The sequence below is a fragment of the Hyla sarda genome, unplaced genomic scaffold (assembly GCF_029499605.1).
Source record: "Hyla sarda isolate aHylSar1 unplaced genomic scaffold, aHylSar1.hap1 scaffold_68, whole genome shotgun sequence".
Taxonomy (NCBI): domain Eukaryota; kingdom Metazoa; phylum Chordata; class Amphibia; order Anura; family Hylidae; genus Hyla; species Hyla sarda.
The window spans coordinates 18,783-37,498 of record NW_026610697.1 but is presented as its reverse complement, the minus strand read 5'-3'; the positions used below and the strand labels follow the sequence as shown (position 1 = coordinate 37,498).

General features: G+C 46.2%; 1 protein-coding gene across 1 annotated transcript in view; it reads left to right on the top strand.

Annotated features, from left to right (window-relative positions):
• The window catches only part of STXBP5L (syntaxin binding protein 5L), a 452,679-nt gene that overhangs the window by 422,623 nt on the left and 11,340 nt on the right, over positions 1–18,716 (top strand). Inside the window, 6 exon segments of the mRNA XM_056554342.1 lie at positions 9,161–9,336; positions 9,338–9,364; positions 9,366–9,428; positions 9,430–9,524; positions 17,763–17,928; positions 18,151–18,262. Of these exon segments, the coding sequence (XP_056410317.1) occupies positions 9,161–9,336; positions 9,338–9,364; positions 9,366–9,428; positions 9,430–9,524; positions 17,763–17,928; positions 18,151–18,262 (639 nt within the window).

Sequence of the window (18,716 nt, the reverse complement as noted above, 5' to 3'; positions counted from 1 at the left end):
TGTACTGTACTGCTCTATATTATACATCTCATACATACCAGACCATACCGTACTGTACTGTACTGCTCTACATTATACATCTCATACATACCAGACCATACCGTACTGTACTGTACCGCTCTATATTATACATCTCGATCATACCGTAGTGTACTGCTCTATATTATACATCTCATACATACCAGATCATACCGTACTGTACTGCTCTATATTATACATCTCATACATACCATACCGTACTGTACTGCTCTATATTATACATCTCATACATACCAGACCATACTGTACTGTACTGCTCTATATTATACATCTCATACATACCATACCGTACTGTACTGCTCTATATTATACATCTCATACATACCAGACCATACTGTACTGTACTGTACCGCTCTATATTATACATCTCATACATACCAGATCATACCGTACTGTACTGCTCTATATTATACATCTCATACATACCAGTCCATACCGTACTGTACTGCTCTATATTATACATCTCATACATACCAGATCATACCGTACTGTACTGTACTGCTCTATATTATACATCTTATACATACCATACCGTACTGTACTGCTCTATATTATACATCTCATACATACCAGACTGTACTGTACTGTACCGCTCTATATTATACATCTCATACATACCAGATCATACCATACTGTACTGCTCTATATTATACATCTCATACATACCAGATCATACCATACTGTACCGCTCTATATTATACATCTCATACATACCAGATCATACCGTACTGTACTGCTCTATATTATACATCTCATACATACCAGTCCATACCGTACTGTACTGTTCTATATTATACATCTCATACATACCAGTCCATACCGTACTGTACTGCTCTATATTATACATCTCATACATACCAGACCATACCGTACTGTACTGTTCTGTATTATAAATCTCATACATACCAGATCATACCGTACTGTACTGTACCGCTCTATATTATACATCTCATACATACCAGACCATACCGTACTGTACTGCTCTATATTATACATCTCATACATACCAGATCATACCGTACTGTACTGCTCTATATTATACATCTCATACATGCCAGACCATACCGTACTGTACTGTACCGCTCCTTATTATACATCTCATACATACCAGACCATACCGTACTGTACTGTACTGCTCTATATTATACATCTCATACATACCAGATCATACCGTACCGTACTGTACTGCTCTATATTATACATCTCATACATACCAGACCATACTGTACTGTACCGCTCTATATTATACATCTCATACATACCAGATCATACCATACTGTACCGCTCTATATTATACATCTCATACATACCAGATCATACCGTACTGTACTGCTCTATATTATACATCTCATACATACCAGTCCATACCGTACTGCTCTATATTATACATCTTATACATACCAGATCATACCGTACTGTACTGCTCTATATTATACATCTCATACATACCAGACCATACCGTACCGTACTGTACCGCTCCGTATTATACATCTCATACATACCAGATCATACCGTACTGTACTGCTCTATATTATACATCTCATACATACCAGATCATACCGTACTGTACTGCTCTATATTATACATCTCATACATACCAGATCATACCGTACCGTACTGTACTGTACTGCTCTATATTATACATCTCATACATACCAGACCATACCGTACTGTACTGTACTGCTCTATATTATACATCTCATACATACCAGATCATACCGTACTGTACTGCTCTAAATTATACATCTCATACATACCAGACCATACCGTACCGTACTGTACCGCTCCGTATTATACATCTCATACATACAAGATCATACCGTACTGTACTGTACTGCTCTATATTATACATCTTATACATACCATACCGTACTGTACTGCTCTATATTATACATCTCATACATACCAGACTGTACTGTACTGTACCGCTCTATATTATACATCTCATACATACCAGATCATACCATACTGTACTGCTCTATATTATACATCTCATACATACCAGATCATACCATACTGTACCGCTCTATATTATACATCTCATACATACCAGATCATACCGTACTGTACTGCTCTATATTATACATCTCATACATACCAGTCCATACCGTACTGTACTGTTCTATATTATACATCTCATACATACCAGTCCATACCGTACTGTACTGCTCTATATTATACATCTCATACATACCAGACCATACCGTACTGTACTGTTCTGTATTATAAATCTCATACATACCAGATCATACCGTACTGTACTGTACCGCTCTATATTATACATCTCATACATACCAGACCATACCGTACTGTACTGCTCTATATTATACATCTCATACATACCAGATCATACCGTACTGTACTGCTCTATATTATACATCTCATACATGCCAGACCGTACCGTACTGTACCGCTCCTTATTATACATCTCATACATACCAGACCATACCGTACTGTACTGTACTGCTCTATATTATACATCTCATACATACCAGATCATACCGTACCGTACTGTACTGCTCTATATTATACATCTCATACATACCAGACCATACTGTACTGTACCGCTCTATATTATACATCTCATACATACCAGATCATACCATACTGTACCGCTCTATATTATACATCTCATACATACCAGATCATACCGTACTGTACTGCTCTATATTATACATCTCATACATACCAGTCCATACCGTACTGCTCTATATTATACATCTCATACATACCAGATCATACCGTACTGTACTGCTCTATATTATACATCTCATCCATACCAGACCATACCGTACCGTACTGTACCGCTCCGTATTATACATCTCATACATACCAGATCATACCGTACTGTACTGCTCTATATTATACATCTCATACATACCAGATCATACCGTACTGTACTGCTCTATATTATACATCTCATACATACCAGATCATACCGTACCGTACTGTACTGTACTGCTCTATATTATACATCTCATACATACCAGATCATACCGTACTGTACTGCTCTATATTATACATCTCATACATACCAGATCATACCGTACCGTACTGTACTGTACCGCTCTATATTATACATCTCATACATACCAGATCATACCATACCGTACTGTACTGTACCGCTCTATATTATACATCTCATACATACCAGACCATACCGTACTGTACTGCTCTATATTATACATCTCATACATACCATACCGTACTCTACTGCTCTATATTATACATCTCATACATACCAGACCATACCGTACTGTACTGCTCTATATTATACATCTCATACATACCGTACCGTACTGTTCTATATTATACATCTCATACATACCAGATCATACCGTACAGTACTGTACTGCTCTATATTATACATCTCATACATACCAGACCATACCGTACTGTACTGTACTGCTCTATATTATACATCTCATACATACCAGATCATACCGTACCGCACTGTACTGCTCTATATTATACATCTCATACATACCAGACCATACTGTACTGTACCGCTCTATATTATACATCTCATACATACCAGATCATACCATACTGTACCGCTCTATATTATACATCTCATACATACCAGATCATACCGCACTGTACTGCTCTATATTATACATCTCATACATACCAGTCCATACCGTACTGCTCTATATTATACATCTCATACATACCAGATCATACCGTACTGTACTGCTCTATATTATACATCTCATACATACCAGACCATACCGTACCGTACTGTACCGCTCCGTATTATACATCTCATACATACCAGATCATACCGTACTGTACTGCTCTATATTATACATCTCATACATACCAGATCATACCGTACCGTACTGTACTGTACTGCTCTATATTATACATCTCATACATACCAGACCATACCGTACTGTACTGTACTGCTCTATATTATACATCTCATACATACCAGATCATACCGTACTGTACTGCTCTAAATTATATATCTCATACATACCAGACCATACCGTACCGTACTGTACCGCTCCGTATTATACATCTCATACATACCAGATCATACCGTACTGTACCGCTCTATATTATACATCTCATACATACCAGATCATACCGTACTGTACTGCTCTATATTATACATCTCATACATACCAGACCATACCGTACTGTACTGCTCTATGTTATACATCTCATACATACCAGACCATACCGTACTGTACTGTACTGCTCTATATTATACATCCCATACATACCAGACCATACCGTACTGTACTGTACCGCTCTATATTATACATCTCATACATACCAGATCATACCGTACTGTACTGTACCGCTCTATATTATACATCTCATACATACCAGACCATACCGTACTGTACTGTACTGCTCTATATTATACATCTCATACATACCATACCGTACTCTACTGCTCTATATTATACATCTCATACATACCAGACCATACCGTACTGTACTGCTCTATATTATACATCTCATACATACCGTACCGTACTGTTCTATATTATACATCTCATACATACCAGATCATACCGTACAGTACTGTACTGCTCTATATTATACATCTCATACATACCAGACCATACCGTACCGTACTGTACTGCTCTATATTATACATCTCATACATACCAGACCATACTGTACTGTACCGCTCTATATTATACATCTCATACATACCAGATCATACCATACTGTACCGCTCTATATTATACATCTCATACATACCAGATCATACCGTACTGTACTGCTCTATATTATACATCTCATACATACCAGTCCATACCGTACTGCTCTATATTATACATCTCATACATACCAGATCATACCGTACTGTACTGCTCTATATTATACATCTCATACATACCAGACCATACCGTACCGTACTGTACCGCTCCGTATTATACATCTCATACATACCAGATCATACCGTACTGTACTGCTCTATATTATACATCTCATACATACCAGATCATACCGTACTGTACTGCTCTATATTATACATCTCATACATACCAGACCATACCGTACTGTACTGTACCGCTCTATATTATACATCTCATACATACCAGATCATACCATACCGTACTGTACTGTACCGCTCTATATTATACATCTCATACATACCAGACCATACCGTACTGTACTGTACTGCTCTATATTATACATCTCATACATACCAGATCATACCGTACTGTACTGCTCTAAATTATACATCTCATACATACCAGACCATACCGTACTGTACTGCTCTATATTATACATCTCATACATACCAGATCATACCGTACTGTACTGTATTGCTCTATATTATACATCTCATACATACCATACCGTACTGTACTGCTCTATATTATACATCTCATACATACCAGACCATACCGTACCGTACTGTACCGCTCCGTATTATACATCTCATACATACCAGATCATACCGTACTGTACTGCTCTATATTATACATCTCATACATACCAGATCATACCGTACTGTACTGCTCTATATTATACACCTCATACATACCAGACCATACCGTACTGTACTGCTCTATGTTATACATCTCATACATACCAGACCATACCGTACTGTACTGTACTGCTATATATTATACATCTCATACATACCAGACCATACTGTACTGTACTGTACCGCTCTATATTATACATCTCATACATACCAGATCATACCATACCGTACCGTACTGTACTGTTACCGCTCTATATTATACATCTCATACATACCAGACCATACCGTACTGTACTGTACTGCTCTATATTATACATCTCATACATACCATACCGTACTCTACTGCTCTATATTATACATCTCATACATACCAGACCATACCGTACTGTACTGCTCTATATTATACATCTCATACATACCGTACCGTACTGTTCTATATTATACATCCCATACATACCAGATCATACCGTACAGTACTGTACTGCTCTATATTATACATCTCATACATACCAGACCATACCGTACTGTACTGTACCGCTCTATATTATACATCTTATACATACCAGATCATACCGTACTGTACTGTACTGCTCTATATTATACATCTCATACATACCAGACCATACCGTACTGTACTGTACTGCTGTATATTATACATCTCATACATACCAAACCATACCGTACTGTACTGCTCTATATTATACATCATACATACCAGATCATACCGTACTGTACTGCTCTATATTATACATCTCATACATACCAGACCATACCGTACTGTACTGCTCTATATTATACATCTCATACATACCAGACCATACCGTACCGTACTGTACCGCTCCGTATTATACATCTCATACATACCAGACCATACCGTACTGTACTGTACTGCTCTATATTATACATCTCATACATACCAGATCATACCGTACTGTACTGCTCTATATTATACATCTCATACATACCAGATCATACCGTACTGTACTACTCTATATTATACATCTCATACATACCAGATCATACCGTACTGTACTGCTCTATATTATACATCTCATACATACCAGATCATACCGTACTGTACTGCTCTATATTATACATTTCATGCATACCAGATCATACCGTACTGTACTGCTCTATATTATACATCTCATACATACCAGACCATACCGTACTGTACTGCTCTATGTTATACATCTCATACATACCAGACCATACCGTACTGTACTGTACTGCTCTATATTATACATCTCATACATACCAGACCATACCGTACTGCTCTATATTATACATCTCATACATACCAGATCATACCATACCGTACTGTACTGTACCGCTCTATATTATACATCTCATACATACCAGATCATACCATACCGTATTGTACTGCTCTATATTATACATCTCATACATACCATACCATACCATACTCTACTGCGCTATATTATACATCTCATACATACCAGACCATACCGTACTGTACTGTGCTGCTCTATATTATGCATCTCATACATACCGTACCGTACTGTTCTATATTATACATCTCATACATACCAGACCATACCGTACTGTACTGTACCGCTCTATATTATACATCTCATACATACCAGATCATACCGTACTGTACTGTACTGCTCTATATTATACATCTCATACATACCAGACCATACCGTACTGTACTGTACTGCTGTATATTATACATCTCATACATACCAGACCATACCGTACTGTACTGCTGTATATTATACATCTCATACATACCAGATCATACCGTACTGTACTGTACTGCTCTATGTTATACATCTCATACATACCAGACCATACGGTACTGTACTGCTCTATATTATGCATCTCATACATACCAGATCATACCATACCGTTACTGTACTGTACCGCTCTATATTATACATCTCATACATACCAGATCATACCGTACTGTACTGCTCTATATTATACATCTCATACATACCAGATCATACCATACTCTACTGCTCTATATTATACATCTCATACATACCAGACCATACCATACTCTACTGCTCTATATTATACATCTCATACATACCAGACCATACCGTACTGTACTGTGCTGCTCTATATTATACATCTCATACATACCAGATCATACCATACCGTATTGTACTGTACTGCTCTATATTATACATCTCATACATACCATACCATACTCTACTGCTCTATATTATACATCTCATACATACCAGACCATACCGTACTCTACTGCTCTATATTATACATCTCATACATACCAGACCATACCGTACTGTACCGTACTATTCTATATTATACATCTCATACATACCAGACCATACCGTACTGTACTGTACCGCTCTATATTATACATCTCATACATACCAGACCATACCGTACTCTACTGCTCTACATTATACATCTCATACATACCAGACCATACCGTACTGTACTGTGCTGCTCTATATTATACATCTCATACATACCAGATCATACCATACCGTATTGTACTGTACTGCTCTATATTATACATCTCATACATACCAGACCATACCGTACTCTACTGCTCTATATTATACATCTCATACATACCAGACCATACCGTACTCTACTGCTCTATATTATACATCTCATACATACCAGACCATACCGTACTGTACTGTACCGCTGTATATTATACATCTCATACATACCAGATCATACCGTACTGTACTGTACCGCTGTATATTATACATCTCATACATACCAGATCATACTGTACTGTACTGTACTGCTGTATATTATACATCTCATACATACCAGACCATACCGTACTGTACTGCTGTATATTATACATCTCATACATACCAGACCATACCGTACTGTACTGCTCTATATTATACATCTCATACATATCAGACCATACCGTACTGTACTGTACTGTACTGCTGTATATTATACATCTCATACATACCAGACCATACCATACCGTACTGTACTGTTCTATATTATACATCTCATACATACCAGACCATACCGTACCGTACCGTACTGTTCTATATTATACATCTCATACATACCAGATCATACCGTACTGTACTGTACTGTTCTATATTATACATCTCATACATACCAGATCATACCGTACTGTACTGCTCTATATTATACATCTCATACATACCAGATCATACCGTACTGTACTGTTCTATATTATACATCTCATACATACCAGATCATACCGTACTGTACTGTACTGCTCTATATTATACATCTCATACATACCAGACCAATACCGTACTGTACTGTACTGCTCTATATTATACATCTCATAACATACCAGATCATACCGTACTGTACTGTACTGTTCTATATTATACATCTCATACATACCAGATCATACCGTACTGTACTGCTCTATATTATACATCTCATACATACCAGATCATACCGTACTGTACTGTTCTATATTATACCATCTCATACATACCAGATCATACCGTACTGTACCGCTCCTATATTATACATCTCATACAGATTCTGTCCTTTAATTCCTCCTGCTCCCAGTTTGTTACAATGTATCAGTGCAGACGAGACCCTATCTGCTCCTGACAGAGGTCGGTGCCCTGTATTCTGTAGACTGATACATTGTAACAACCCTTCAGCTGTATACACTCTGCCGTCTCCTCCCCCGCAGGGTAACGGTGCTCGCCATGAAGGGGGCGGTGTTGGCCTTCTCCTGCCTGGACTGTTTGGGCTCCGTAATCCACCCGTCCTACGAGGTTTGGAGGGACCTGAACAGCGGAGACGACAGTGAGAAGACCCGGAAGAGGAAGCTGGTGACCTTCTCCCCGTCCTCCTCCCAGGACAACGGTGAACCACCAGTACGCAACGTTCATCTGCTCCCGAGAAACAAGCCAAAGTCTTCTCCCTGCCCTCCCAGACCTGCCTGTACGCCCACAGCATCACCCGAGACCTCCTTCCTGCTCCGCGCCGACGTGGTCACCATGTGCAACACCGTCCTACTGGCCTGCTTCTGTGCCAACGGCCACATCATGACCATCAGGTGAGATAAGGGGCCGCCTCATGACCATCAGGTGAGATAAGGGGCCGCCATCATGACCATCAGGGGAGATAAGGGGCCCACATCATGACCATCAGGGGAGATAAGGGGGCCGCCTAATGACCATCAGGTGAGATAAGGGGCTGCCTCATGACCATCAGGGAAGATAAAGGGCCACATCATGACCATCAGGGGAGATAAGGGGCCGCCTCATGACTGTCAGGTGAGATAAGGGGCCGCCTCATGACCATCAGTGGAGATAAAGGGCCGCCTCATGACCGTCAGTGGAGATAAGAGGCCGCCTCATGACCATCAGGTGAGATAAGGGGCCGCCTCATGACCATCAGTTGGAGATAAGAGGCCGCTTCATGACCATCAGTGGAGATAAGGTGCCACCTCATGACCATCAGTGGAGATAAGAGGCCGCTTCATGACCATCAGTGGAGATAAGGGGCCGCCTCATGACCATCAGTGGAGATAAGGTGCCACCTCATGACCATCAGTGGAGATAAGGTGCCACCTCATGACCATCAGTGGATATAAGAGGCCGCCTCATGACCATCAGATGAGATAAAGGTGCCACCTCATGACCATCAGTGGAGATAAGGTGCCACCTCATGACCATCAGTGGAGATAAGAGGCCGCCTCATGACCATCAGATGAGATAAAGGTGCCACCTCATGACCATCAGTGGAGATAAGGTGCCACCTCATGACCATCAGTGGAGATAAGGTGCCGCCTCATGACCATCAGGGGAGATAAGGTGCCACCTCATGACCATCAGGGGAGATAAGGTGCCACCTCATGACCATCAGTGGAGATAAGGTGCCACCTCATGACCATCAGTGGAGATAAGGTGCCGCCTCATGACCATCAGGGGAGATAAGGTGCCACCTCATGACCATCAGGGGAGATATGGTGCCGCCTCATGACCATCAGGTGAGATAAGGTGCCACCTCATGACCATCAGTGGAGATAAGGTGCCACCTCATGACCATCAGGGGAGATAAGGTGCCACCTCATGACCATCAGGGGAGATAAGAGGCCGCTTCATGACCATCAGTGGAGATAAGAGGCCGCTTTATGACCATCAGTGGAGATAAGAGGCCGCTTCATGACCATCAGTGGAGATAAGGTGCCGCCTCATGACCATCAGGGGAGATAAGAGGCCGCCTCATGACCATCAGGGGAGATAAGGTGCCGCCTCATGACCATCAGGGGGAGATAAGAGGCCGCCTCATGACCATCAGGGGAGATAAGGTGCCACACTCATGACCATCAGGGGAGATAAGAGGCCGCTTCATGACCATCAGTGGAGATAAGAGGCCGCTTTATGACCATCAGTGGAGATAAGAGGCCGCTTCATGACCATCAGTGGAGATAAGGTGCCGCCTCATGACCATCAGTGGAGATAAGAGGCCGCTTCATGACCATCAGGGGAGATAAGGGGCCGCCTCATGACCATCAGTGGAGATAAGAGGCCGCTTCATGACCATCAGTGGAGATAAGGTGCCACCTCATGACCATCAGTGGAGATAAGAGGCCGCTTCATGACCATCAGTGGAGATAAGGTGCCGCCTCATGACCATCAGTGGAGATAAGGTGCCACCTCATGACCATCAGTGGAGATAAGAGGCCACCTCATGACCATCAGTGGAGATAAGCTGCCACCTCATGACCATCAGGTGAGATAAAGGGCCACATCAGTGGATAATGTGGATGGGAAAGTGTCTTTTGTGCAGGAAAACAACAACCCTGGTGTTAACTCTTAAAGGGTCTTCAGGGTAGAAATGGACTTGTTCCCGAGATAGATCGGGGCAGTTTACTGCAGACAGTGATGTTAAAGGGTGCATGTACCCAGCACGACCACTACACACTGTACAGCGCTGCCTATTGCAAATACCCAGCACGACCACTACACACTGTACAGCGCTGTCTACTGCAGTACCCCAGCACGACCACTACACACTGTACAGCGCTGTCTACTGCAGTACCCAGCACGACCACTACACACTGTACAGCGCTGTCTACTGCAGTACCCAGCACGACCACTACACACTGTACAGCGCTGTCTACTTGCAGTACCCAGCACGACCACTACACACTGTACAGCGCTGTCTACTGCAGTACCCAGCACGACCACTACACACTGTACAGCGCTGTCTACTGCAGTACCCAGCCACGACCACTACACACTGTACAGCACTGTCTACTGCAGTACCAAGTACGACCACTACACACTGTACAGCGCTGCCTACTGCAGTACCCAGCACGACCCACTACACACTGTACAGCGCTGCCTACCGCAGTACCCCAGCACGACCACTACACACTGTACAGCACTGTCTACTGCAGTACCCAGTACGACCACTACACACTGTACAGCGCTGCCTACTGCAGTACCCAGCACGACCACTACACACTGTACAGCGCTGTCTACTGCAGATACCCAGCACGACCACTACACACTGTACAGCACTGTCTACTGCAGTACCCAGCACGACCACTACACACTGTACAGCGCTGCCTACTGCAGTACCCCCCCGCACGACCACTACACACTGTACAGCGCTGTCTACTGCAGTACCCAGCACGACCACTACACACTGTACAGCGCTGTCTACTGCAGTACCCAGCACGTACCACTACATACTGTACAGCACTGTCTACTGCAGTACCCAGCACGACCACTACACACTGTACAGCGCTGCCTACTGCAGTACCCAGCACGACCACTACACACTGTACAGCGCTGTCTACTGCAGTACCCAGCACGACCACTACACACTGTACAGCGCTGTCTACTGCAGTACCCAGTACGACCACTACACACTGTACAGCGCTGTCTACTGCCAGTACCCCACCACGACCACTACACACTGTACAGCACTGTCTACTGCAGTACCCAGTACGAACCACTACACACTGTACAGCGCTGCCTACTGCAGTACCCAGCACGACCACTACACACTGTACAGCGCTGTCTACTGCAGTACCCAGCACGACCACTACACACTGTACAGCACTGTCTACTGCAGTACCCAGCACGACCACTACACACTGTAACAGCGCTGCCTACTGCAAGTACCCAGCACGACCACTACACACTGTACAGCGCTGTCTACTGCACAGTACCCAGCATGACCACTACACACTGTACAGCGCTGTCTACTGCAGTACCCAAGTACGACCACTACACACTGTACAGCGCTGTCTACTGCAGTACCCACACCACGACCACTACACACTGTACAGCGCTGTCTACTGCAGTACAGTACCCAGCACGACCACTACACACTGTACAGCGCTGCCTACTGCAGTACCCACCACGACCACTACACACTGTACAGCGCTGTCTACTGCAGTACCCAGTACGACCACTACACACTGTACAGCGCTGTCTACTGCAGTACCCAGCACGACCACTACACACTGTACAGCGCTGTCCACTGCAGTACCCAGCACGACCACTACACACTGTACAGCGCTGTCTACTGCAGTACCCAGCACGACCACTACACACTGTACAGCGCTGTCTACTGCAGTACCCAGTACGACCACTACACACTGTACAGCGCTGTCTACTGCAGTACCCAGCACGACCACTACACACTGTACAGCGCTGTCTACTGCAGTACCCAGTACGACCACTACACACTGTACAGCGCTGTCTACTGCAGTACCCAGCACGACCACTACACACTGTACAGCGCTGTCTACTGCAGTACCCAGCACGACCACTACACACTGTACAGCGCTGTCTACTGCAGTACCCAGCACGAACACTACACACTGTACAGCGCTGTCTACTGCAGTACCCAGCACGACCACTACACACTGTACAGCCCTATCTACTGCAGTACCCAGCACGACCACTACACACTGTACAGCGCTGTCTACTGCAGTACCCAGCACGACCACTACACACTGTACAGCACTGTCTACTGCAGTACCCAGCACGACCACTACACACTGTACAGCGCTGTCTACTGCAGTACCCAGCACGACCACTACACACTGTACAGCGCTGTCTACTGCAGTACCCAGCACGACCACTACACACTGTACAGCGCTGCCTACTGCAGTACCCAGCACGACCACTACACACTGTACAGCGCTGTCTACTGCAGTACCCAGCATGACCACTACACACTGTACAGCGCTGTCTACTGCAGTACCCAGCACGACCACTACACACTGTACAGCGCTGTCTACTGCAGTACCCACCACGACCACTACACACTGTACAGCGCTGTCTACTGCAGTACCCAGCACGACCACTACACACTGTACAGCGCTGCCTACTGCAGTACCCACCACGACCACTACACACTGTACAGCGCTGTCTACTGCAGTACCCAGTACGACCACTACACACTGTACAGCGCTGTCTACTGCAGTACCCAGCACGACCACTACACACTGTACAGCGCTGCCTACTGCAGTATCCAGCACGACCACTACACACTGTACAGCGCTGTCTACTGCAGTACCCAGCACGACCACTACACACTGTACAGCGCTGTCTACTGCAGTACCCAGTACGACCACTACACACTGTACAGCGCTGTCTACTGCAGTACCCAGCACGACCACTACACACTGTACAGCGCTATCTACTGCAGTACCCAGCACGACCACTACACACTGTACAGCGCTGTCTACTGCAGTACCGAGCACGACCACTACACACTGTACAGCGCTATCTACTGCAGTACCCAGCACGACCACTACACACTGTACAGCGCTGTCTACTGCAGTACCCAGCACGACCACTACACACTGTACAGTGCTGTCTACTGCAGTACCCAGCACGACCACTACACACTGTACAGCGCTGTCTACTGCAGTACCCAGCACGAACACTACACACTGTACAGCGCTGTCTACTGCAGTACCCAGCATGACCACTACACACTGTACAGCGCTGTCTACTGCAGTACCCAGTACGACCACTACACACTGTACAGCGCTGTCTACTGCAGTACCCACCACGACCACTACACACTGTACAGCGCTGCCTACTGCAGTACCCAGCACGACCACTACACACTGTACAGCGCTGCCTACTGCAGTACCCACCACGACCACTACACACTGTACAGCGCTGTCTACTGCAGTACCCAGCACGACCACTACACACTGTACAGCGCTATCTACTGCAGTACCCAGCACGACCACTACACACTGTACAGCCCTATCTACTGCAGTACCCAGCACGACCACTACACACTGTACAGCGCTGTCTACTGCAGTACCCAGCACGACCACTACACACTGTACAGCACTGTCTACTGCAGTACCCAGCACGACCACTACACACTGTACAGCGCTGTCTACTGCAGTACCCAGCACGACCACTACACACTGTACAGCGCTGTCTACTGCAGTACCCAGCACGACCACTACACACTGTACAGCGCTGCCTACTGCAGTACCCAGCACGACCACTACACACTGTACAGCGCTGTCTACTGCAGTACCCAGCATGACCACTACACACTGTACAGCGCTGTCTACTGCAGTACCCAGTACGACCACTACACACTGTACAGCGCTGTCTACTGCAGTACCCACCACGACCACTACACACTGTACAGCGCTGTCTACTGCAGTACCCAGCACGACCACTACACACTGTACAGCGCTGCCTACTGCAGTACCCACCACGACCACTACACACTGTACAGCGCTGTCTACTGCAGTACCCAGTACGACCACTACACACTGTACAGCGCTGTCTACTGCAGTACCCAGCACGACCACTACACACTGTACAGCGCTGCCTACTGCAGTATCCAGCACGACCACTACACACTGTACAGCGCTGTCTACTGCAGTACCCAGCACGAACACTACACACTGTACAGCGCTGCCTACTGCAGTACCCAGCACGACCACTACAAACTATACAGTGCTGTCTACTGCAGTACCCAGCACGACCACTACACACTGTACAGCGCTGTCTACTGCAGTATCCAGCACGACCACTACACACTGTACAGCGCTGCCTACTGCAGTACCCACCACGACCACTACACACTGTACAGCGCTGTCTACTGCAGTACCCAGTACGACCACTACACACTGTACAGCGCTGTCTATTGCAGTATCCAGCACGACCACTACACACTGTACAGCGCTGCCTACTGCAGTATCCAGCACGACCACTACACACTGTACAGCGCTGTCTACTGCAGTACCCAGCACGAACACTACACACTGTACAGCGCTGCCTACTGCAGTACCCAGCACGACCACTACAAACTATACAGTGCTGTCTACTGCAGTACCCAGCACGACCACTACACACTGTACAGCGCTGTCTACTGCAGTATCCAGCACGACCACTACACACTGTACAGCGCTGCCTACTGCAGTACCCACCACGACCACTACACACTGTACAGCGCTGCCTACTGCAGTACTCAGCACGACCACTACACACTGTACAGCGCTGTCTACTGCAGTACCCAGCACGACCACTACACACTGTACAGCGCTGTCTACTGCAGTACCCAGTACGACCACTACACACTGTACAGCGCTGTCTACTGCAGTACCCAGCACGACCACTACACACTGTACAGCGCTGTCTACTGCAGTACCGAGCACGACCACTACACACTGTACAGCGCTGTCTACTGCAGTACCGAGCACGACCACTACACACTGTACAGCGCTATCTACTGCAGTACCCAGCACGACCACTACACACTGTACAGCGCTGTCTACTGCAGTACCCAGCACGACCACTACACACTGTACAGTGCTGTCTACTGCAGTACCCAGCACGAACACTACACACTGTACAGCGCTGTCTACTGCAGTACCCAGCACGAACACTACAAACTGTACAGCGCTGTCTACTGCAGTACCCAGCACGACCACTACACACTGTACAGCGCTATCTACTGCAGTACCCAGCACAACCACTACACACTGTACAGCGCTGTCTACTGCAGTACCCAGCACGAACACTACACACTGTACAGCGCTATCTACTGCAGTACCCAGCACGACCACTACACACTGTACAGCGCTGTCTACTGCAGTACCCAGCACGACCACTACACACTGTACAGCGCTATCTACTGCAGTACCCAGCACGACCACTACACACTGTACAGCGCTGTCTACTGCAGTACCCACCACGACCACTACACACTGTACAGCGCTGCCTACTGCAGTACTCAGCACGACCACTACACACTGTACAGCGCTGTCTACTGCAGTACCCAGCACGACCACTACACACTGTACAGCGCTGTCTACTGCAGTACCCAGTACGACCACTACACACTGTACAGCGCTGTCTACTGCAGTACCCAGCACGACCACTACACACTGTACAGCGCTATCTACTGCAGTACCCAGCACGACCACTACACACTGTACAGCGCTGTCTACTGCAGTACCGAGCACGACCACTACACACTGTACAGCGCTATCTACTGCAGTACCCAGCACGACCACTACACACTGTACAGCGCTGTCTACTGCAGTACCCAGCACGACCACTACACACTGTACAGTGCTGTCTACTGCAGTACCCAGCACGAACACTACACACTGTACAGCGCTGTCTACTGCAGTACCCAGCACGACCACTACACACTGTACAGCGCTGCCTACTGCAGTACCCAGCACGACCACTACACACTGTACAGCGCTGTCTACTGCAGTACCCAGCATGACCACTACACACTGTACAGCGCTGTCTACAGCAGTACCCAGCACGACCACTACACACTGTACAGTGCTGTCTACTGCAGTACCCAGCACGAACACTACACACTGTACAGCGCTGTCTACAGCAGTACCCAGCACGACCACTACACACTGTACAGCGCTATCTACTGCAGTACCCAGCACGACCACTACACACTGTACAGCGCTGTCTACTGCAGTACCCAGCACGACCACTACACACTGTACAGCGCTGTCTACTGCAGTACCCAGCACGACCACTACACACTGTACAGCGCTGTCTACTGCAGTACTCAGCACGACCACTACACACTGTACAGCGCTGTCTACTGCAGTACCCAGCACAACCACTACACACTGTACAGCGCTGTCTACTGCAGTACCCAGCACATCCACTACACACTGTACAGCGTTGTCTGTTTCCTGCTCTGCTGAGGGGTGGAGTGACGTCTGTCGGCCCCCGCGGTCTGATATTGATGGTCTGTTCGGGGATTGGTCATCCAGTGATATTTGATGATTTTGTCGTTGCAGCCTCCCGAGTCTTCGCCCTCTGCTGGATATTAACTATTTACCACTCACAGACATGAGGATAGCCCGGACCTTCTGCTTCACCCACCACGGCCAGGCTCTGTACTTATGTTCTCCCAGTGAGATCCAGAGGATCACCTACAGCCAGGAGATGTGTGAGAACCTGCAGGTGAGAGCCGGGTCCTAATGTGAACAAAGCCAACCTCATAAGGGCCATCAGATCCCCCCCTCGGCCCATACTAGTGTCAGGATTTACCCTAGCGGCCCCTGGATTGTGGTTACCTGGGGGGTCTTTTTTTGGGGATCTGATGCTGGTACTACGAGTGCAGGGGGCCCATATGGTGTCCTAGTATAGTCGGGGCCCTCACCCATCGTCTGCTCTCTCGCTCAGGATATGCTCGGAGACCTCTTCTCACTGGTGGAGACTCCTGAGGCCCAGAACAGAGGATTCCTGAAGGGACTGTTCGGGGGAAGTGGACAAACGCTGGACAGAGAAGAGCTGTGTAGGTATCACTGAGAAATCTTATCATGGTGTCAGCCAAGGGGCCAAGTGTAGTCATGGTGTCAGTCAAGAAGCCAAGTGTAGTCATGGTGTCAGCCAAGGAGCCGGCCAAGTGTAGTCATGGTGCCAGCCAAGGAGCCGGCCAAGAAGCCAAGTGTAGTCATGGTGTCAGCCAAGAAGCCAAGTGTAGTCATGGTGTCAGCCAAGGAGCCGGCCAAGTGTAGTCATGGTGTCAGCCAAGGAGCCGGCCAAGTGTAGTCATGGTGCCAGCCAAGGAGCCGGCCAAGAACCCAAGTGTAGTCATGGTGTCAGCTAAGGAGCCAAGTGTAGTCATGGTGCCAGCCAAGGGGCCAAGTGTAGTCATGGTGCCAGCCAAGGGGCCAAGTGTAGTCATGGTGCCAGCCAAGGGGCCAAGTGTAGTCATGGTGCCAGCCAAGGGGCCAAGTGTAGTCATG